The sequence below is a fragment of the Stegodyphus dumicola genome, chromosome 11 (genome assembly GCF_044657685.1).
Source record: "Stegodyphus dumicola isolate Sdum_Otavi_A_Nest chromosome 11, ASM4465768v1".
Classification (NCBI taxonomy): Eukaryota; Metazoa; Arthropoda; class Arachnida; order Araneae; family Eresidae; genus Stegodyphus; species Stegodyphus dumicola.
This window is the reverse complement of record NC_140778.1, coordinates 161,947,023-161,971,951: the sequence shown is the minus strand read 5'-3', so window position 1 is coordinate 161,971,951 and position 24,929 is coordinate 161,947,023. Positions and strand designations below refer to the sequence as shown.

Here is a 24,929-nt window from a genome sequence, read left to right as displayed (position 1 = left end):
AAACGAATATCGTTTTAAATTGCTTTAAACTTTAAAAGAGAAGAAAATATTTTTTCACGTAAGTAAATGAATTAAAGGATTAGTTATTTTGAGCAAAAAAGAGTGCGAAAATCCGAGTTTAAATTATCGCGAAAAAGTCAAAGAAGAAACTTTTGGTCAAAGAACGTTTCTTCTTAACGTATGTTCTAATACGTGAGGAACACGTGTTCCTCAATTTCCTGTACATATCGCGGAGAGAGAAATTCTTGCCGCCAGGTTCCGTCGCCAAATCCCTTGGCTAATTTTTCACTGCGCTTTCTGTCGGTGTAATAGTAAACTGGTTTACATTACTTCTGTGGAGCCTTACCTTCTTTGCATAGACGTTCTTTGTCCTGGAGAAGGCGAGTGTATATTGTCTCTGCAGCATGGGGACACTTAAATACATGTCAAGTCGAAAGTCTTGTTCAGTGGTTTGATGGTAGGCGAAGAGGGGTGGGAAAACATTGGACCCGTCCCCCAGGGGATTCTCCTTCAAAACTGGTATGAAAATGGACAAAGTTGTTCTGTCACGTATAAAGTACCCGAGGGCAACCAACAAGTGCAATCTTATGCTCTCGCAAAGACATAAATGACTTGGCTTGCTGTTGCTGCCAGACAAGTGAGATAAATCACAAAATACAATTAGTCAGTGTTAAGCTGCCGTAGTTCTGTAAAGCCAACGCCAATCGTATGGATAACTATTGCCTAATTTTTCATCCGAATGACGGTTACCAAACACGTCATCATATTTTTTTCTCAAAAGAAAATTCATATTATCTTAAAATCGAATGTTAAAACATCTTACGATAGATTACTGAAGCATTCATTTTCCTGTGATTATAAAACCTCGATATGTCACGATTTATTATGTTTTTAAGGTCTAATGATATTAATTTTACTATGTTCTAAATTTCGTACATTTCATAGCAATACAGTAATTGCAACTGTGATCTGGAGCAAGAAATAGATATTGTAACGAATTTTGTATATATGTAAGTAATTTTAGCGACATGATATGCAAATCATAGTATATCATCTATAATGTAATAAGAAATGTCTCGGGAATACGAAGCTCAGCCAGAAAAATACGATTAAAGAGGCAGGTCCTTTTAAGATTGAGGTAAATGGTTATTTAGCCAAATTTTGCTAGAAATAGCCTCGAGCTGGGGATGTTTTTGGCGATTAATTTTTGTCTCCAAATTTGGTGATAAATCGGTCAAAATCGCCAAACTTGGAGACCATTTGGTGACATTTTGGTCCTGTCGTTATGTAACTGTAATTGGTCTGAGCACTATATGTAACTGTATCCGACTCTATATATAATTGTAACTGGATATGCCTTCCAGTAATCTCAAGAAATTGAAGGTAATGGAAATTTTCCCAGGGACCGGGAAAAAACTATGTAAAACGGAGAGGCATCACTTCTGAGTTTACAGTTCAGAGTTAAGTTCGGAGTACTGAGAGATCTCCGTGCGAGCTTCGCTCTTGCAATGCGTTGTGTTTAGCATTCTTAATAGTTTAAAGTGGTAACTACTGTTTGTGCTCTGTTATACTGAAAAGTGCTGTAAGAAAACTTTTGCGAAAAATTCCAGAACAGTAAACTGTTTCTTTGGGGAAAATACATTTTATTAAGTTATCATCAGTTTTGTGTGCACTCAATCCATTATTAATCCGTATACAGTAACTGTATTAGTATTTTTAGCTTACTTCCTGTTAGGAAAAAAAAAACTAAATTATTGTTGTTATTATTTTTGAAACCTGAAATGTCATAAACTTCTTATTCTTCCAGATTTGCCTTCTCATTATTTTTTATGCAGTGCAGTGCAAAAATATGTTTTATGAATTTTTCTTAAAAAAAGACTTCGGACTTGTACTTTTCACGGAGTTTAAACAAATGGAATGGAGTGCGTGTGTGTGTGTGATTATGGCAAAGCCTCGAGGACTATCTACCTAAGGGAAGGGATGCCTTCATGGAAGCCTTTCTAAGGGAAACTGGCTCGTATACACGTTACCCATTAGTAAAACCACGAAAACGCCCATGCAGCCAGCCCGTTCGCGGAATTCGAACCTCGGACCGAGCTACCAGTGTTCAGCGACTTTACCGCTCGGCCGCTGGTGGGCCCTAAATGGAATGGAAATCGCATTTTGGATGTTATTCTGTACAGCTTATATGCCATTTCTGTTATTATTGATGGAAAATGTTCTGCAAAAATTATAGTACAATACCCTGCAGAACGCTGTTGTTAATAATTGCTTTCACATTTAATTTAATCTCCAGGTAATTAAATATGATTGATAATTTCCTAACTTGAAGCATTTTATCCGAAAAAACTGGAATTTACAAATATAAGAATTTTTTAGTTCGCCTCACGGCTTAATTTCTGAAAATAGAAGAAACAAAAACTTATGGGAGACTTGTTAGGAAATACGAACAAAATTAAGTAAAGGAAATAATAAACAATGAGTAATGAAACTCAATAAATTATAAAAAATAACTAATTATTTAAAAAAATAATAAACAAATTAAAATAACATGTATGGAGCTTCGGCTGTAATTGGCTTCGGCTTTGGGTACATTTGACGAGTGAGACTCGTCATCTGCTTACTTATGCGAAGTTACGGTGAACGAGTCTGACTCGTGTCTAATCAGTGTTGTAACTAAAATGCTGTTTCAAAAATATATTTATATCACCAATATAAGTATATTCCAAATAAAATACATTACTTTTACATATTAATCCATATAGCGACAAATTAAATCCGTCCCATGGGCAAAAATCTTCAAATAATTCGGTACTCAAAGGGTTAATAGTCTTACTGAAAGACTAAGCAGAACTTAAATTGCGCCGGAACTCGGCTCCGGTACTTCTTAGGTTTAGGGATCATTCATAATTCTAGCCGTAGCGCACCGGAACCCTAAATTAAAAGGCTCCGGCACTTTTACAACAACAGCAAGTAACATTTCAACAACAAGTAACATAGATTTCAGTAGAAATTTAATCATCTAACCTGCATTTTTAGCAATAAAATTATATTAAAAATCACTTATTAAATTTTGATTTTTCTTTGCATTTTATTAAATTTTAATTTTAATTATTTAATTGCTTTAACTTTTAAGTATTTTAATTATGAATTATTTATTTTTTTTAATAATTAATTACTTTATTGCTCATTTTATTTATTTATTTATTTTTGTTCATCTTTCCTGAAGGTCTTATATAGGGCTCCGGTTCTTCTAATTTTAGAAATTAAGCCCTAGACTGAGAAATACCAGAGTGGGACTCCGTTTAATCCCTGATTCTCCTACAGTTTCTAACATTTAGTGACGTGTCAAGTGATGTCAAAAGATGATCGATAAAAGCATGAGAGCATTGATACTTAAATCAATTCAAATATATGAAGCATCTTACTATCCGATTCTCTCAGCCAAGCTTTTACTCTGTCTTGAGAAAAATGTTTCTTTATTAAATCGTCCGTAAAATCTGGATTGCTGAGGAGAAATTCTTTTACCTGGTCCATCGCTAAAAAAAAAAAGAGGAGAAAATGTTAAACTCCTACAAAGAGTTGTCGAAGCAGCTTTTAATTACAATATATCTATTAAAAGTATTATTTTGCACAGTTTGAGATCAAAGATCGGTGTTATAGTATGCAAAGAAACATAGCTCTGTCAGTAGTCTGGCACTGAACCTTCTAATGATTCAAAAACATAATTCTACTTCGTTTTCTTACGATGAATATGTGAATGACTAAAATACAAAATATTTTACAAATTAAGTTATGTTAAAATCAAAAATTATTCCGATGCAATGTGTCTTCAAGCTAGCTTTAAGTTTTAGAAGTTACGAAATCGAAGCATAACCCTCGACCACAATGTCCGAAGAATATCTCAGTCAAATGTAAATATTTTCGAATGGAAATTAAACGAATGTATGATAGAAAGGAATTTAAGTGTGACTACAGCGGTAAAAAGTAATTAAATGATGAAAGTAATAAAAGAAAAAGAAAATGTAACATCAAATCAAATCTTTTCAAAGATATACAAAGGAAAAAGATAGAATTTTTATACAGAAAAGATAGCGTATAATATGTCACACATACAGTGGATGGATAAAAATATGGAAACACCTTGTGAAATGCATGTTTGAAAAGAAAGATTGATTTTAATAAAATATGTAAGTGGCGCTGGCGTTTTTGACTACTGACGCCAGCTATACAACTTCGTAAATGTGCTAAACAGTTCAGTTGTTGTCGGAGTACTGTTATGTGAGGTTGTCATTGCATTATGTCAGAGTTAACAGACTTCGAACGTGGGCAAATTGTTGGAGCACGTATGGTAGGTGCTTCCGTAAGCAAGGTAGCCGAGGTGTTTAGTGTTTCAAGAGGTACTGTATGGAAGATTTATTCCGCATATTTGAAAAGCGGAAAAACGTCATCTGCTAAATCACAGCGCGGACGAAAGTGTGTCCTGAGTGATCGTGACAGACGATCATTAAAGGCAATTGTGACGAAAAATAAGAAGACCACAGCTGCAAAAGTTACTGCTGAAATGAATGTTGTGTTACCAAACCCTGTGAGTACCAAAACAATTAGAAGGGAGCTTCATAAACAGGGAATTGCTGGCCGTGCTGCAATTGAGAAGCCACTCATCAGTGATGCTAATGCCCGTAACAGGAAAAGGTGGTGTTTAAGTCATAAAGCCTGGACTATAGAGCGAGTCTTCTTTCACATTGTTTCCCACTTCTGGCCGAGTTTACGTCTGGAGAACGCCATCTCAAGCCTATAATACAGACTGCTTGTTGCCAAGAGCGAAACATAGCGGGGGTTCTGTTATGGTTTGGGCAACCATATCGTGGTTCTCTGCTAGCCCCATGATAACTGTGTCAGGGCAGATGACTGCCAAGACTTATGTGAACATTTTGGCCGATCAAGTTCATCCCATGGTACAAACTTTGTTCCCCGATGGTGATCGTGTCTTCCAAGACGACAAAGCCCCTGTTCACCCAGCTCACTTTGTCCAGGACTGGTTTTCTGAGCACGAGGATGTGTTGTCCCATCTCCCCTGGCCACCACAGTCACCAGACCTGAATATTATCGAACCTTTGTGGTCTACATTGGACCGGAAAGTGCGTTCTCGTTATCCACCGCCAACATCGTTATCTGAACTTGCCACCGTTTTGCAGGAAGAATCGTATAATATTCCCTTGGCAAACATACAGGAACTGTATTTATTCATTCCGAGAAGACTGCAAGCTGTTTTGGATGCCAACGGGTTTCCTACACCGTATTAAGCAAAGAAACATGTTTTTTTAAAGGTGTTTCCATATTTTTGTCCAACCTCTGTACATCGAATATTGATTGTGAACACTGGGATTTCTTAAAAAAAGCTTAGGAGAGGATTTTTACAATATTTTATTCCGTGCATGTTATCCTTAAAATTTTTAATAAATTTTTCAAGAAGGAAATATGCATTTTTGTAGATCTAAATTGAATATCTTTTGCTGCAAGGGAGCATTTGTCTCGCTACTCAAACTAAATCAGGAACTTAATTCTGAAAATCAGGAAGGTGTACTTTGAGTTTTAAAAATAAGAATAGTCACGGGAGTCAAACGCAGTCTAACTGCCTGAGTATTTTGCTTGTTCCCAATAAGACGGATCGAAATTTCAATTCAACTTATGGCACAGCCTTTCAGTCTCAAATTTTGAATTTAGAATACTGTTCAGTTTTAGTCAAACCGAATCCTGTGTATTAAACTAATAGGAAAAAAGTCGTAAAAAAGATCGATAAGTTTCCTGTATGACACGAATCAGCTAACGTTTCTTTAAATGCATTGGCGTAAATGAAGAAACCCTTAGAATAAAAATGACTTTTGCTCAGATATGGCTGTCTTCTACTATAACAATAATAACAAAAATCTTGTTGCTATGCCACATTTCCTTTCTATTAATTTCAGATATTGAAAGAGATTTTGCTACTACAGATTTATAGGAAATGAACTGTTTTGTCTGCATTTATAGGAAATGAACTGTTCTATCCAAGCGAAATATGGATGGATTAATCCTAATTAAATGCTTTTTAGAATGAAGCTCGCTTTTTGCTTCGCTCTCGCTCACGCTTTTTGCTTTATATTGAACATCTAAGCTCGAAAGATGTTGAATTGTTTTCCTCTAAAAAATCAGTGCTTACAAGGGAAGATTTTATTTCAAGAGAGAGAAAATCATAAGGCCCTGTTAGTATCTGGTCTCTCAAAATTTGCAGTGATTATGTTCTTTTCTTCTCTCAAAGTGAAAATGCTTTCTCTCTAAGATTTATTCTGTGAACAAAGTATGTATAACCTGGAAAACATTATATCCCTCTAGCATTAGAAAACGAACAACTATCAACTTGCATACTTGGATCAGTCTTATGTCAAATAAGAAGTAAAGATAGGAATTTTCACTTCATTTTTTTTTCACAAGGATTTTTTTCTGTTTCTGGATCCCAGATACAAGAATTTTATTACTGCGAATATCATCAGATAGTAAAAAAAAAAGTTATCTGCATACTTACATAAATTTAGAATAATTTATATTTATTTTTCACTAAACAGAGTTTGAATCAGTGCCTGTAAATTTTAGATTTCAGAAAGAAGAGTTAAGTATATAGCCGTAAAATCTAAATCAAGATTCAAAGCCTTTTGAATTTGTCATTGATTCTTAGTACTCTATTTCATGTTAATAAGTTCAATCTCCGCTATGTTTAACTATGTTTATCAGGTTCAATGTTCCGTCTTACTTTCTTTGGGAACATGCACAGACCTGACTCGGAACAGGGAGCTTACTAAAGCTATGTTCAATAACTGTGGGAAGTAGACAAGATACACAGGAAGGGTATACAAAACCCTTTATTTTTCACTCTTTACAATAATTTCCGTACTTCGGAATACAGAGACCAACTACTTGTGGTCTGAACGTAAGAATATAAAAATATTTAACTAAACTCTAACTTAACTTTGGAATAATAAACGTGGAAGATTGGCCGGATATTAACAGGAAGCCGTATGTAGTACAGAGAACTGTTAACACTACAATACGTTTAAAATTATCACGAGGATTAAACCTCTGGCCTGGAAGGCAAACAGCAACTGAATAAAACTTCTAAGGCAAGCGGCCTGCTTCGACTAACTCCTTCCTCTCTCTCGCTTGGCAAAAAGCCACAACTTAAGTACTTGGCGTTCGCCAGACAAATTTTGCATAAATAAGTTAACGCTTTTAATTCTGGCCGGAAGTAGAAAATAAGAAGTGATAGTAAAGATTTAAAATAAAATAAACGTTAGTAAAACTTAAGATCCTTACATGTTAACCAATATTATGAATTTTCAAACGTTCCTTTATAATTCTTCACAATACTTTCTGCAAGTTTTGCTTTATATTTCTCCATTTCTTGGAAGAACTTAGAACCAGTTTCAACCGACAGAGGTTCCGGGTCTCATATTTTTGATCGAATAGTTAAAAATGTTTTATCTCAATGCAAAAAAATAAATAAATAAATAAACTAAAATAAAAAAATAATAATAAAAATTAATTAATTAATTAAATTACAAACTATAGATAACAATTCACTAGTGATTTCACTTTTTTCATGCACTGTTTATAAAGCTTTCATTTATAACTTAATAACTTTCATGCTGTTTTTTCTCATACTAATAATATCCGCGGTGCCGTACCTAAAAACTCTATTTCAGATACGAACTTCCGTTGTGCCTATAATATTCAAGTGCATGGTTCAATATACATTATTCAAATAAGAAAAAACTTTGAAATTTTTCGAAGAGTAACACTTATGATCGAAAAAAGAAACTCGTAAATGCTCCACTGTCCAATAACTAATAAAAAAAATTGCGTTTTCTAGTTCTCTGCAGATAGAATTATTCAAAATATGTCTTCCGTTGGAAAATTGGAATTTCTGAAGACATTTCACATCGTAATAATCTTTCCATTCTGGATAATGATCCCAATTCTAATCTCTCTTTAGCAATCCGAAAATTGACTTTTAGTTATGATGCTTTTAGTTATTTTTTCGATCAACAAATGGTTTCGGTAGCTTTCTTTCTTTATCATTTAGCAAGAAGTTTTATTTATAGAAGACATCTATAAATAAAATAACACGGAGACATTACATCTATAAATAAAATAACGCGGAGACTTTCAAATGTCTCCGTGTTATTTTATTTATAGATGTCGTCATTCTCGAAGTAAATTTAAGGCACTGTGCGTACGAGGTCTTGTACTGCTGGATACCTGGACATGTAGGCATAAGAGGTAATGAGCTAGTAGACACTACAGCAATGTCGGCTATCAATTTGTACAGTTGGGCTACCCCTCCTGACGATATCATCAAAGTTCTCAAAAAGAAAATATTAAATAAATGGCAGAAACACTGGGATGTTCAGGTAGATAATAAGCTTAAGTGTGAAAACTACAATTGATTACTGGATGCTACTAGGAACCGGAAGCAGGAAGTTCTACTTACTCAGAATTGGTCACTCACAAATTACCCACGACTATTTTCTACATAAAAGCAGAGTGTGAACGGATTTTCCCCCATTCTAATGCTGTCATCTCAGTTCATCATTTTTTAATTAAGTGTCCGGATTTTAAAAAGACTTCAATATCCGGGAAAGAGGTGAATACTAATTTGTTTCAATACCTGAAAGAGGCAGGTTTTTATTATTTCATTTGATTTTGTTTTGATGTTGTATCTTGGTATCTTAATAATATAACTTTTAATATATTTCATGTTTTAGGATTTTACACCTGTACAAATCTAATCTCATTATCTGCATTATAAGAAACTTCATCTTAGTATCCATAATCTTTATGCTTCTTTGTATTTTATGCATTTCCATGGTTTTAATCTTCTCTCTTCATCTGTTTTGTCTAAGTCTCATATGTGTGCGAAAGCATCTGACATGTATTCGGCCCAGATGGCCTTTGGGGTATTTGCAACAGTAAACTCACTACTAGCATTACCACTCCGTGTTATTCTAATGTCGGCGCATATCACTTTTTCGTCATTTCCACTCCGTAGTTCAGGAAGGAGATTCGATTTAACTTTCGTAACCATAGCCCTTCAAATTTAATCACATCTATTCTCGTTGTTTTAGTATTAGATGCTATAATGATTAGCTTTTCGGCGATTGGGTTGAGCTGCAGTTTAAAATATTATGATAATTCCATGCAATATTCCTACGTGCAATCTAAGTCACAACTCAAAAGAAATAAAATAAATTCATATTTCCTACTGCTAGACTTTTTAATTTAAAACTATTTCAAGATTACTTAAAACATTCGTAACATTAACAAACTTCACTTTTTTACTAGAAATTGCGTTTTCCATACTATGCTGATGTACTCCAAGAAATTTTTTTGATGTATTTATTAATTTATTTTACTGAGCTTTGGTTCATATTTATTTAACAGGCTCAAAATATTACCTTGAAGCTTAAGTACATGATAAATCGCCCAATACAGTGACCTTGTTAAATTTCGAAATCCGCTATTTGTAGTCAAGGGCCAATTTCTGAATCCATGAATTTCTATTTTCAGTTCATTTCAGAAGCCCTTAAATGCAACTGCAAGCGGCCCTCCAGTTTCGTACATTTTACATACTTCGTACATAATTCTCTATTTTGCAGTTTTAAAAATTCAATTTTTTAAAGATTTTTGTCTATAATTAAAAAATTTCCTCGCGCGTCAACCGTTTTCGCCTCACTCGTTCCAACTGATTTTTTTTTCCTAAGGCTGAATTCAGACGGTAACGTAAAAGCTGCATTCAGACGACGGTATAAAGGGCATAAGTGGTTAGGACTCTTGGCATAAAGTTCGAAGTTTTCAACTTGATGCCGACTTGGGATAAGCGTCGACCAGTCAGAGCGAACGCGCGAAACCTGAATGGGAAAACAGAGTGGAAAAGCTGTAGACACATCCACGCATGCGCAAAATTAGCTGCTCTGATTGGGTGCGGCTTAGACCTTGTATCACAGGTGTGAACAAAACTCCCGCATTTTATTCCTTGTGATTATGCTTCTATGACATTAACGTTGCCGTCTGAACGCAGATAAAAAATTTTATACTCTCCATTTAATTTCGTTACTTTTAGCGGTTTTATTTTTTTATGGATTGTAATAAGAATGGGTACTTACGTATTATTTCACCGATGGGTTAAGTAGCGCGATTTAGCGCCAATTATGGATGACAGGGTTATCTAGAATTCAAACATTAACCAGTCTCGACCGTTGCCGAAATTTCCGCCGACAGTCGACGGGATAATACGTAAGTACCAAAAATGGAATATATGAAATTAACTGTCATATAAATTAATTGCATTAAATAGTTATTTACTATTATGATTCCTTTCTTGCATTGAGTTTACCATAATTATTTTTGGCATCATTGGCGTCAACAACAGTGTGGTGATTTTCTACGATTCCGATAATAGAATTGTACCTATATTTTCTTATTTACAAAATATATCTTTTTGAATCTGTAGAGTGTACGATACACTCCTTTTTAATGTAATTTATGCAGTCGAAACTGCACAAAAATTAGCAACTTGTAGCTATTCAATAAATTCAAATTAAATATTAAAAGCTTAAGCAATAAAACTTAAGCAGTAAAATAATTCAGTCAGACGAAATACCATCTTTAAAGTAACAAAGCAATTATTTCAGTCCAAAGATATATCCATTCTATCCTATATTCTAGATTCCAAGATAACATCTGTAGCTTAATATGATGAAAAGAACAGAACAAACAAAACAAAACAAAAAAAAAAAAAAAAAAAAACCTTACTCAATTCTGTCACGGCATCTTTCTGTTTTTGCGTCCCTCCACCAGTAGATAGTCTTTTCTGTGACTGGGTTATTATATGCTTTCTCATATGATGAGAAGTTTCTTTTCTAATTTCGCGAAGATAAGTTGTCGGCGGTTTGTGGTAACCAATGTCTAAACGGTTTCCCATCGCTTCATCAGTAATTATGCTATCAGTTCATTCTTAAAACATATGTGCATAAACAGCTTTCCATTTGATAGTGGAGTAAAATATGTTAATTCATCAGAAATGAAAAGCAAAACAACATTGCCAAAACATTTGTTAAAGAGTTTGTAATTTAATTTCTGCCAATTATTAAAACATAAAAAGATGTTTATATGCGGAAATTGCCATTGATACTTATAGTGGCTATAAAAACCACGAAACATGTGAGTTTTATAAATCTTTGAACTGTTTTCCTGTTTCGAAAGTTTTACAACTGTAGACGTGTTGTCTTAATAGTAGGAGTAAGTTCTTCCAAAGAAATTATGTTCGGTTAATAGAAACTTTCATAATTCAATTTTTTAAGGGAATTAACTTGAAAAGCTTTAAGATTCTTAGGATTCTATCTACTTTTAAGCACTTATTAATGCTTGAAAGTAGTTAGAATCTAATAATGCAAAAGTTTTTTAAAGTATGCCATTTTTTATTGTTTTAGTTAAACTCTTCGAATCATTAAATCTCTGATTAATTTCTGAAGTTAAATATTCGGCTAAATTTTTGCGTTTTAAAAAATAGTTTGGTAAGTCATTTCAACTATTATTGAATTTATTAAGTCTTTTGAATAATGACTTTAATTTAAACCAGGGCATTTCATTTGAGTCAAGAACAGTACCATCGTTTCTTTTATTTGCAGCACAAGTGGATGATTGAACTCATATTAAAATTGAATTATAAAATATTATCAAAATTGAAAATTTTTACAACTAAATGCCTGACCGAAGTAAAAGCTGACAAAGAAAAGAGGTGAAAAACTGAGAAATAGAAATAGAAATGCATCTGATCTTGGTGATTTTTGAATGTAATAAAACCTAGTGTTAACTTCCACGAAATTTAAGTGTTTAATTTTCAAATGTAAGGATGTTACAGTCTTAAATTTATAGAAAATTTTAGGTGTTTTAAATTAAAATATCACGTGATCATTCAAATTCGGTCTCAAGCAGACAGATGTTACTCAACCTTTTTGTTGCAGGTGACTGGTTGCTGCTCGTATTGAGTTTCTTTCACCTTCCTGCACTGTCAACGGATTTCCGACTCCTTTTACTGTTTAGTCTGTGTAGTAGCTAAACGTTAACTTAAATATGGCTTCATATATGGGATTTCTCGAAAAACTAGATAAGAAACTGCATGAAAAGAATAAAATTACTGAATATTTTGAAAAAGCAGAGCAGGCTACTGGAATCAGACGGTTATACCTTGCCGTAGGTAAGACAGCTTTCCTTTTGTGTATAGGTAAACGGTACGAGGAAATCGTTATTTTCCTCCTTAGCGCTACTTAAAGTTTGAATAACACTTGATGTCAATTAATTTACTTTCATATATATTTAATTTGCTCTCAGTTTGAGAGTGTATACAATATTTATTTGTTTTATAAATTTTGTCGTGGAGTAATTTGAATTTTAAAATAGTGTGTATGATGATCATATTTAATGCATCAACTTGTAAAGTTTATTAAATGATATTTTTATGTAGATTAAGCTTTTTTTTTTTTTTTTTTTTTTTTGTTGTTGTTGTTCAAGATTTTAGAAGTGTTGAAAAATGTGACGAAATTTTAATTAAGAGGGAGGCGTTTTCTTGAAGTTGACTGTTGTAAATAATCAAAGTAACAATTCTGATACCTGCTGTTATTGATTATGTAAGAGATGAAACTAAAGAGCATTTTCAGATGAAAATCAAGCGGAATTCATTACAGCAACGGCAGAGTACAGCTATCTAGGCCCGGGCCAAAAATTAGCCCATGGGCCTGATTGAAAGATCACCATTTAAAATGTCAACTCAAATATATAATTAACATATACCTAATTAGGTACTACTTGGTCGGTTTCGAGGGCCGTAAAAAATCGCCAAACTATTGTTGATGCCAATGCTACCAAAAATAATTGCGGCAACCCTAATAAATGCGGCAAGAAAGGAAGTATAATAGTAAATAACTCTTTTAAGATTGATGTTTTAATTTAGATGAAAGGTTAATTTCATATAATACGTTTTTATTATTATAATTTATATGAAAAAGGCTAAACATGACTGAATGGATGCCTGCATCGCTATTTCGCTACCGACATATTGCTAAAGCATAATTTCATCTCGTTGGTTGTTCAAGCATAATTTTCTATAATGAATGATGCCTTTTCTTTGAAAATATTCTCGGTAAAGTGCAGGATCGCTCACTTATTTGTTTGCCGCTTTATACAAGGGTATAGGATTTTTTTTAAGTGAAAATGGGTCGATGTGCACATGGATACAGAGTATGTGCAATTCTTAAAAACGCGTCAAGCAGTGGATGATTCAGCACTTTACCCAAAATTCTATTGCCGAGTTTTCGTCATGGGCAATTCCCAAGTTGTTAATCCATAGGATATAAAAAAGGATTTAAAATCAAAAAAGGATTTAAAAATTAAACTAGTATTTCAATGCCGTCTTAAGAACTATAAAACTATATAAACTTACGCAATCTGAAATCAGCGCGTATGCTAGATTTGGCGCGCTTTTAAATGGGCCCGTTTGCTAGATTTGCTGCTTTTGCGCGTACATTTTCGCTGCAATTTTTTTTACGGCCCTCGAAACCAAATAGTACCTTTAATTAATACTAAATAGTTAAAATTATTTGGGAAAAAAAACTTAATCTATCATATTTTAAAAAGTTTATTAATCTGTCATATTTTATGATTCAAAAAGTTTACAACTTTTATCTCAATAGAAAGGCCTTTTTTTTTTTTAAAGTTTTTGACTCCTGGGAAGCACTTCTGCAGAGAACCCGGTAAATGTAAACATCGCCAACGTTGGCGATAATAGTCAAACCTGGTAACCTATCGGATTCATCCTATTCGCTTGTTTGAAGGTTGCAAGCATTCCCCTTGAGTTCATTTTGTTGAATTATCACTGTAGTTGTTCGCATTTGGAGATTTATATTCTTCTTCTCTTATTTATTATTATTTTTTCTGATTTTCCACGTTATTTTTTCTGAATTTTTAACAACGAATAGATAGAAATACCGTAATTTCTGGAAGAAACGCCGCGGCGTTTACGTGTTTAAAACTTAAATTTTCAGCGGGTGCGGCGTTTAGGTGCACTAAAAATAAAATATTTCCTACGGTGGTCATTGTACATAGTTTGGATGGCCTTGTCATTGTGCATAGACTGGTGCTATTCCCACACAAAAGACCAGTCAGTTGCTTTTTGCGAACGTTATTTTGTTTACATTCTTTCCCTTGAATGGACCTACATGCCTTATTCACCCTAAACGAGATCTCAGAACAATAACATTCTTCCCCCTTTCAAATCAACATTCTCATCAGTTTGAATAGTCTCTTCTCTGCTATTCGATGAATCTTCCAAGATCCATCCTCTCCTCACCCATGCCTTTTCTGCAATTTTTTTCAAAGGCGGACACGACTCCACCTGCCTCGCAATAACGAACTCTGACGTATTTCCCCTTCAGCATGAATGGATTTTTCTTGGCATTCTGCCAAATACAGATCCCATCAGTTTAAGTACAAGTACTTGTTGGATAGTTTTTAAGTAAGAAGGGAGCGGAAAATTTTTGAAAATGTCTCTAAATGGCATAGAAGCTATACATTTCTTACCTTTAATTTATTTTTGAGTTATGGTTTCATTTCATGCATTTTTCTTAACTGGTATGTCATATATCAGGACTTAGGTTGAGTTTTTGCATCTATACGGCCCACGACGATGTCATGCGTAATTTAATCTATTGCGGCGTTTCTGTGTAATTTTAATTTTTTTCGTGTGCGGCGTTTACGCTGATGCGGCCTTTCTTCCGGAAATTACGGTATTTTCGTATAATTAAAGAAGTTTTCATCGAAGATGCCGGTTCTCGACTCCAATTTTTATGGCGTAAAATTTTAACAAGATACTATATTGTTAATGCTTTTCTAACAATAACCTTTCCGAGGATGGCAGGTGTGACATAAATAACTGATTAAATTGAAATAAAAAATATAATTGATTAACTAAGAGGACAGAGTAGTTTGATGTGTCCCCATGGTCATCAAAATTAGCAAACCACTGCTGGTGTAAGGAATACACTTCAAATAACTCTTGAAAAATAATAAAATGTATAAAGTTCTAGTTTTATTAACAATGCTACTAAAGAAAATTTGATTACTGTTGAAGGTTATTTGTATTGTGAAATATATTATAAAAAAGAGAGGTTTATTTTCATATATCACGTTTAACCGGTTAGTTTTACATCTGCATGTTTATTATCTGTGAATTTTTACTACCATATGCTTAATATATTGTTTTGTCTGCTAACTTGAAAAAAGTCACGTTTACGACTCGGCTCATCATCGATGAACCGTGAGCTTGGCGAGTAAAAATGCAATGGCGCCAACGGGTTCTCTGCGGATGAAAACCTGACTCCTGAAAGCTGTTTTATAATTTCTCCTAAATTAATGTTTTTAGCGACTGCACTTTTCAGTGAAAAGGATTGTCAAGCATTATGTCTTATTTAGCTCATTGCTGACTGAAGATAACTTTTAATCAACTTTGCTTAGAAAAGCTTCTCTCACCAGAAGCAACTAAAACACATATTGTCAAAGAAGTCTTGATTGCCAAGTACAAGTTAGGGACTGATTCTTGGACATCTGTATCTACAATAAGTTTTAACATTTTTAGTGCAGATTGCATATTAGTTTTGTCTTTTTTATATTCCTACATAAAGGTACGTATTTTGGCAGAAAGTTTATCACCAGATATGTTGATCTTGTGAATTTCATGACATTTTTTAAACAAGCAAGCCATCTATCTGGAAATTAGTCTTTCCCAGTGTTTAAGTTTTTTGAAAAATCATTTCCTTTTTGAGTCAGCCCAGAAACAGGAACTCTTTCTCATTTAATATAAACCACACATATGGCACTTAAATTTCCATTTTGAGGTGCTGTAAATTTTTTCTATTATTGGATACTTTGCTAGTCTGCACAGGAGGTAAATTTCATTAATTTTTCTTTTTCATATTTAATATCAGATCTGAAGGAAATTTCTAATCAGTAGTATTTAATCAAAATAGGTTCAAGATTACTATGCTGACATTAAAAGATCTGTAAAACATTTCAAAATTGGGTATTTTCCAGTTTCGCCAGCGCAAATCTCGCCAAGCAGACTTTGTGACAACATGCAGTATACACATAAAATATTAACCAATGTGGCTAATATTTGGAATATGGTAACAGGTAGTTTGGCGACATTTTGGTAAGGTGATAAAGGTTACTAGCTAGGACTTTAGCAGTGTACATGGATAAAGTCAAAAGTGTGCGCAATGCCATTTTTGTGCAATTCTGATATTTTTTTTAAGTGAAAATAGGTTGATGTGTACATGGATGATACTGTGTATGTGCAATTCTTAAAAACACGGCAAGCAGTGGGTGATTCTGCACTTCGTCCCAATTTCACACCTAATCTTCGTCATGATTAAGCTCTTTTGTTCCATAAAAGTTCTAGTATAAGCGTAATTCAGCTAGCAGATTGTTAGAAAAAAATTTTGAGTGAAAAAAAAGTCTTTATTTCGTGAAAACAAAATGGCGTCCAAACAAAAACTAGCAGGTTGCTTTAGCAGGGTTGGTCGCCAAAAAATCGCCAAGTTACCATAATCTAAAGATTAACCACAAATGTTAGTTCTAAGAGATTTTTTATTTTGAAGCCATAAACATTTTAATATTGTTTAAAATTTTGTAAAAATCTTACAAATAAAGACAATTTAAGAATTTACTATGCTTTCATGGTTCAGCATCCTGTTCACTGGTTCATATCACGTTACCCCAAGTGCTCTCATCTCGCGTAAACTACAAAAATCTAATTTAGTAATTATCTACATTAATTTCGAGTTAAATCTTAATTTGGAATAAAAGTAAATGCAAGAATTATTTCAATTCGTACGAATAGCTTACTCAGAAATTATGTAAAACCATGGTGATTTACTTTGCTAGTGCATTCTGATTAGAATTGATGAATTTAACCCTTGACATCGCCTTTTCTATATTTTCGCTTTCAGATGAGCAGTGTGATTGCATCCTAATAGACTTAACCCGTATCGCGAACGGCCTTAGGGCATACAATTGAACTATCCGGTAAAAATTCTATGTAATTGTATGCCAGTATTGAAAGAAACAATCAATGATAAGAAATGGCTGCGACTTGTTTTGAAAATGAGGCGTAAAAGGCAAAGCTCTTTAATACATTAAAGTAAAGGTTACCAATGAGGAGATTCTAATTGGCATCAGTTGTACCATTATTGCCGATTTTATCTCCTGCACTGGCAAAATGGAAAAGTACCAAAAATTGTTACCAATATGACATTCAACTTATGAACAATTCATTGGAATATGTATTGGAATACTTGTGTCAAGGGCACTCCTTCCAAATTCCACTCTGTGGAATCTTGGCACTATCTGCCTACCTCACAGAGTCTAGAGTCTTGTATATTGCTAACAGTGGAGTGAGTACAATACTGAATCTGACAGTATAAGATATATAGCATTCCAAATCTTTTGCCATGATGATGCTAAAAATCAGTGCTGCTAGCACCGAATTTCAAGATCAATATTCTTTGAGTGCTATATCAAAAATAGATCATAAATTTAGTTTTAAATGTTGTACTTGATTCTAATTCTGAACATAGTATATCTTACTGCTGTTGGTACTTCATGAATATTTTTTGCAGATGAGATATCTGTAGCAATGAATAATGGATTAATGCATATCTCTTTGGATGAAATTTTTAATTTACTCTATATCTGTTTACATTTAAGCATAGAAAATCATATTAATTGGTTTTCATCCGAGATACTTTGATAATATTTTAATAGTTTTGTTACTTATGTCAAAGCAGGTAATGTTTTGAATAGATGCAATTTTAATGATGCCATATTACATAGATAATTTTAAATGCTATTAATAATTTAGAATCATATTATTAAAAATAAAAAAAATCAAAGTTTTAACACAATTTTATGTCTTTAATTCTTATGAATAATATAAAATATGACAGGCGAGTGAAGAGTTACAATATTCTATTTCACAAGACTTGAAATTTGGGAAAAGTGTAAGTTAACTGATTATTTTTTATCCAAACTTACTGCTGTGTTTTTATTTTCAGGACTTCTATCATTATGGGCCTTATATATGGTATTAGGACATGGTGCAGAATTAATTTGCAACAGTATTGGATTTGGTTATCCAGCCTATGCTTCGTAAGTTATTGTAAACAAAATCGAGATTAGAAATTTTTATATGATTAAATCAATTAATATAATATCTGGGAAAAGGTTTGGGGTGTTTTTGGTGTAAAATTCAAATGGTTTTCATATAGTGCGAAATAGAAATTATTTGAACCAAATATGTTCCATTATTATTGACTATGATTTGCCATCATGCTATCGGTGAAGAACCTCTATGGTTTCTAGTTGGAAAACTGAATGAAGTGCTTTTCACAGGCCTCTTTTGAAACCAGCCTAATTCCATTGAAAGGATTCTGTAAAAATTGGAACAAGTCACAGTCTGATGGTGCTGAGTTTGGACTATACGGTGGGTGCATTACGACTTCCCAACCAAGCTCGCGCAATTTTCAATGAGTCATCAAAGAAGTGTGTGGTCAACATTGTCATGATAGAAGACGACACCTTTCCTGTTATTCAATGCAGACTGTTTTCTGTCAATTGCCTGGCATTATCTCTCTAATTATTTACAGTAGAGTTAATTAATCGTCTGACCAAATGGAAGTAGCTTATGGTGGACAAGTCTCTTCCATTCCCACCACACACACATAGCAGCACCTAGTTTGATATCAATCCTGGCTTCGTGACAGCTCTGCATTCTTTATACATAATCTTTTGCATTTGCGATTGTCTTAGATGATCTATTTTTCATCCTCACTTATCTCACGTTTGAGAAATAGATTGAATTTGTTGCATTGTAGATGTTAATGTGGTCTACATTTTTTTTTTTTTTTTTTTTTTTTTCCGCTCTCAGCTCATGCAGAATCCATACAGCTTTATGTAAAAGTGGTTTGAAACAGTTTTTGCTCAATGGCCAGCTCCATACCAATGTTGACACTGCTGATGTGCTTATCTAGCTGGACTTTTGCAAGAATTTCATCAGCTTTTTTAGTGATTGGTGATTAGAGTATGACTTATCTTTTATGTCAGAATTGCCAGAATGAAGGCAAGCGAACCATTCCTGCACACAAGATTTTGATAAGGTACCTTCATCGTACACAACACAAATTTCTTCACAAGCCTGCGCAGTGTTCTTTCCTTTATTGTAATAGCACAATTTTTCTGTAGTTTTCTCTGTTGTGATTCACCCACAACTTTCCATCCACTTTAGCATGTTCAATGTTTATACACTCACAATAACGTCTCGAAGAATCGCTTTTCAATGAGTGTTTAGTGGTGTTGCTGCAATCTGTTTCCCTAGTTATTTGCCATTGACACCATCTATCGGGAAAAATGCCATGAACTTTTCCCCGGAGCCATAATATAAAAAAAAAAAAATTATGCTGTTGCTGTTTATTATCAATAAGTAATATATATTTTATTTCAGGCCTTAATTATTTATAATAATGTGTATTATTAACTAACCCTTGTCTAAAAATTGAGAATAAATAATTTCCCTCTTTCACATCATTGAGAAAATCTTAAATAGAGTGTATAGAATAAATGAAGTCAAATTTAGTTACATTAGAATCTGCTCTAACTTAAACAGGTGCTTTTTCGCCTATCGGTGCATTTGAGAAGTAGCCTGACCCAAAATGATTTTGTGATACTTAGAAGTAAAAATGAGATAAATTTCAAATGTTCTTAAGAATAGTAGAAAACCAGGGAGTCGTATTTGGTCATTGGTGTATTTTTAAAACTTTATTTATGATTAATGTGTTGAAATTTCTGCTGTTTTTCATGTAAATTTTTGTTCATTGTTTAAAAATAAATAATTGCTTAATGCAGAAAACAGTTTCAAAATACCTTCAGAGTGTTTTCAAAAGTTTTTTTTTTAGGGGGGGGGTTACTGCTTAAGAAATTTTGCAAGGGTATGATTCTAAATGGTCATGTGCTGTTTCGTGGTATTTCTTATTTTTCTCTAAGCTGTCATTCAACATAGTATTTTCTGTTGGTCAATATCATATCCAGAAGTCTCATCGTATGATTGATTTTTCATTTATTTTAAATTATTTCAATGATTACTACCACTGAACTGTTAGGTATATATATGTAGAAGAAAACACTAATTGAGACTCTTGACTTTTAGTCACTCTTGGCATATATTGCTGAATTCAGCTGAGGAGATATAAATTTTGGTGCATACAATTTTGTGCATTATGACAAACAAATTTGGATCTTCTGTATTTATCTTTTATTTATTTATTTATTTATTTTGGTAATGGGGCAGCACGAAACTTGACGTAAATCATTTATATTTCCTTATGTTATTGTGACTTCAATGTTTCAAACTGTTTTTTGCACCAGTTTATTGAAGTTAATTTTCAGTCTCAAGAACATGTAAATCTCAGAGCTGTTAGAAAATACGATTCAACCCAGATACTGCTTTTTTCCTCTGTTATGATAAACTGTATCGTTATCCATTTCCAGTAGTGAAATATTTTGATTTTGTGTTTATTTTCACGATTTATATTCTTTAGTTGAACTCCTTATCTTGAAAAAAGTTTACATTTCTTCCTTCAGAAGATAAATCTTAAATTTTTATCCATAAAAATATTAACCTGACAATGATTGTACATCCAAAAATAGTTGTTCGAGAGATATAATAAATTAAAATTGCTATTTATATCTTGAAGAGTTAGGAAGATATTTTATAGCTCATCGGTATCATAATCAAGAGCATATAAACATCTTTGATCATGTTTTGCTCAGATAGTAAGTGCCAGTATCATGTCCTGAAAAAACACCTGGCATGCATCCCTAAAAAATGAAGCTTATTTTGCATACATGCATATACACATGCAGAATAAACTGTTTTTTCATAAAGTATCCTGATGAATTGCACTATAACGTCTGTTTTTAACTAGTGCTAATGAGTCTTCATATTTTGCATCAAATTAATTTTTAATTCAGTCAGAAGTCTTTAATCCAGACTCGTTGGGACTTCGGCGATTCCGGAATATAGATCATCAATTTAAATCTGGTAAGATGGTGTGCAGAAATTATAAAATTAAAAATATGAAACCGTAATTTATGAAATAAAGAGCAATTATGATCTAAAGGGTATCAAAATTTACCAAAAAAAAAAGCTTAATATTTATTTGTTTATTAAACATTTCTTTCAATGTGCGCATGCATAAAGCATACATTACGCATAGTCGAAATTAGAAAATTGTAACTAGAAAACTATTTGATGTGTATTCGTGATATTTATAATGACAAGGAACTTGATTTAAATCATATCAAAGACGGAGTACATCGAGATGAAATACTACATTTAGTAAGGAATTATAAGCCGAATAAAATAAAAACACCCTGAAGATGAGGATAGTGCTGACAGATCAAATTCCAGTTCATTGCGCGCCACGACATTCCTCCTCCCGGAGATCAGCGTGAAATTGATAAAAACAGATTTCGGAATAGTTAGAGGAACAAAGGATATGCCTTTATCCATTTTTTGCAACAATTCCACTTTTTGATGGACATCGAAACATGCTTTCGCTTTGTAGATCCTTTGGCAGTTCCAGAATCAGAAACTCTTTTTGACATAATCGAAAGTTCAAGCTTACTTTTATAAATTGCTGTAACAGTCTGCAAAAAATAATAAGCCAGATCCAATTGGAAGATTAAGGAACAACGCAATCTGCAACATTAACTGAAATAGGTAATTAGATAATTTTAGCTTGGCTTATACCGTCCGTTACACATTAAACGTGCATGCGTAAATGCATGTGCAGAAAGTTTGTAGCTTTGAAGTTCGGATTATAGATCATTCCGGATTAAAGACTTTTGACTGTGTAGAGAAAGAATTTGTTTCATTACATAGGATTAAATGGATAAAAGGAAATGGCCATATTATATGAGGATGATGTTGAGAAAAGGCTAAATACAGTTGAATGTGATTATCAAAGCTTATCAGGATTTCTTCTAGTTTAATAATTGGACATTATGAAATTTATTCCAGATCAAAACTATATAGTCTGAGGAATCTTTAATGAGTTTTTGCTACCTTCTGCTCCTTTAAAGTGCACGTTTTTAAATAAAATAAAAAGTAAATAAATTGTGAATTTAATTTAAATAAGTAATTTTCTTTTTTAAAATTTTGTTTTTACAGGAATTTCTTGTTTTTCTTTTATTGAATAGAGGATTAAGATTTCACTTCTTTCTTTTCACGTAAAGTTTCTATTTTTTAGTTAACCCTTTATGGTGGTTTGTAAATTTTTTAACCTCCAAAAAATGCTAATTTTTCTACACCAAAAGCTATAATCGTAAGTGTCTAGTATTTTCTTTCGATACTAAATGGCAACATCCCCCTATGAATGCTCAATATTTTACAGTTATGAAATTAATATACGTCGTTCCAAGGTATCATGTTGGAAGATTGATAAATTCTATTGGAGGGAAAGAAAAAATTCAAAATCTGCAAATATATGACGTACACATGCTGAATCTTATATATTTACTTCATTTCAGTCAGAAGTGATAATTAACAGCAGATTATTTATACGATTTTAAAACTGGTATATAATATATACCGGCGCCCACACTGAGGGTACAACGCCAATAGGTGGCAGCACCAGTATTCTCCTTTACTACTCTGTGACGTGACAGAATTTCTTTATTATTATAGCAGTTTATGATGTAATAATATTTCATGATTAACTTATAAGTCGTTTAAGATTAAATATTATGTTCATGGGGGAATGGGGACTTTTCTGACCCTGTGCTAGGACTGAATACAAGTATATTAGTTTCATTTATTCTTTGTGTACTCAGCTCAAGTTTCATTCGTCTGTGTTTAGCTAAAATTTTTATTTCAGCACTTATCTCTTTCCCAAGAGAAAGACTCATCGATTTCAAAATTGCCGTCTGGGGTCAAAACTTCACACAATTGTGGGGGTTAAACGTGGCATGCTAGCCCCCAAAAGATACCTGTTGCTTCTTGTTTTCCAAAATCCTAGAATGTAAGAAAATGAAAAAAGGTGATTGACAACCAATTTGTCTTTCCGGAGCCAGGCCTTCTTCCCTTCACAAAGGGAAAGCTCACTTAAAATGGAAATGTACTTAAGGTCCATCTCATAGTGTAATCACAAAAACTGCTGATTTGAAAGCATGCTTTTATTCTTTAGGGAAATTCTTTTTTATTCTTTGTTAATTTCAGATGAAAGACTAGAGAACACAAGAGAAATCTGCACTCTGGTTGATACAAATAGGTTGTTTCCGAAATAAATTTTCACAGTTGGTGAAAGGAGGAAAAATATTTCTAAGCCCCGTTTTAGATGCAAACTAAAATTTATCCAAAAGTTGAAAAGGATCCCCTATGAAGCCAAAGGGGTTGAAAATCAGAATAAGAGCTTTGAGGTGTATCAAATAATAAAATTGTTTAACGGTGTTTCTTCCTGAACAAAAAGATATATTACAACCTATATTTACAAAAAATAAAAAAGGGACCCTTACGGTCCTCCGTAATCTAAAGTGTGTGTGCGTGGAGGGGGGGATTCTTCGTATCATAGTATGAAGCATGGTTTTTTTCACATATTATCTAAAGCATAAAATACAACTTCAAAAATGCAACATACTTTCTCAGCTGAGTCGGTCGTAGTGCTTCATTTTTCAGTTTTTTTAAATTTTCGGCTGAGTTACATCTGCTTGTAATATTATACTAGTTCAGTTACAGCATGATACAATTTACACATGCAGTGTTATATTTGCTAAATTTTTTTTATAAAATAATATTGAATTTAAATCAAGTTGAAGAGCTTTTTACCCATAAGTATGTTCAGCTGGGTTGCATCATCAAAATGTATAAAAACATAAATTTTATTTTTAAAATTTTAAATTTCTGCCGAAATTTAAGAAAATTTTGTCTTTAGACTTACATAACTAACTATATTCAAGCACTCATCACTACAGATGCACATCAAAAGTACCCAAAATTAATTTTAAAAACAAAGATTAACAATTGGCAACTACCTGGAAAAAAATGTCCTAGAGGGGATACCGGCTCTCAAAATTGAGGATTTCGCTCTAGAATTTTTTTAAGTCTCAATTTTGTGTCCTTAGGGTCCGTAAGTTATAGTTCATGCAAAATTTTACCACAGTTTAAATTATTTTATATACCGCCCCTCAAAGGGTTAATGGGGTGCATTATTGTTTCACTTTTTCATTTTGCAAAAAAAATTAGGGTCTTTCCATTTGTTGATCAGTTGTTTGATTCCATCTTTGTGAGGAATAAACCTTAGTTTATAGACTTTTGTATGATTTTATTTATTGTATGAATTTCAAAGTGCGTTTATAAATGTCATTGTTTTTCCATGTTTTCATTAACTTATATACGTATATTATAATTTCTTGATATGTTCATATGCATATTTTCACTCATATAAATTTGTGGCTAGATATGCATACATAAATGTGTTGCTTGCATAAATGTGTCTATGTTTATATACATATTGCTATTTATTCTACATTTATACACGTTTTTGTGATGCTGCAATAACGTTTTCACTTTTTTTAAATTGAATACTGTTCTGTAATCGTAACCGGATCAGAAATATATGAGTGTATGCACATGTATATGTATACAGACACGTACATTCGTATTTACAATATATATATACATACATGACCACACACACACACATACATCCTTACATGCATACATACATTTC

The 24,929-nt window shown here is 33.0% G+C and overlaps 2 protein-coding genes across 2 annotated transcripts in view; one reads left to right on the top strand and one right to left on the bottom strand.

Moving 5' to 3' along the window:
* Positions 1-10,991, bottom strand: part of LOC118200260 (cAMP and cAMP-inhibited cGMP 3',5'-cyclic phosphodiesterase 10A-like) — a 234,828-nt gene extending 223,837 nt beyond the window's left edge. Inside the window, exons 1-2 of the mRNA XM_085826198.1 lie at positions 10,849-10,991; positions 3,429-3,539 (exon numbers count right to left, since the gene is read on the bottom strand). Of these exons, the coding sequence (XP_085682324.1) occupies positions 3,429-3,539; positions 10,849-10,936 (199 nt within the window). The 5' untranslated portion in view covers positions 10,937-10,991. The remainder of the gene's footprint in view (positions 1-3,428; positions 3,540-10,848) is intronic.
* Positions 10,992-12,058: 1,067 nt separating this feature from the next.
* The window catches only part of LOC118197203 (receptor expression-enhancing protein 5-like), a 46,264-nt gene continuing 33,393 nt past the window's right edge, over positions 12,059-24,929 (top strand). The window contains exons 1-2 of the mRNA XM_035368709.2: positions 12,059-12,292; positions 18,201-18,294. Coding sequence (XP_035224600.1) covers positions 12,169-12,292; positions 18,201-18,294 — 218 coding nt within the window. The 5' untranslated portion in view covers positions 12,059-12,168. The remainder of the gene's footprint in view (positions 12,293-18,200; positions 18,295-24,929) is intronic.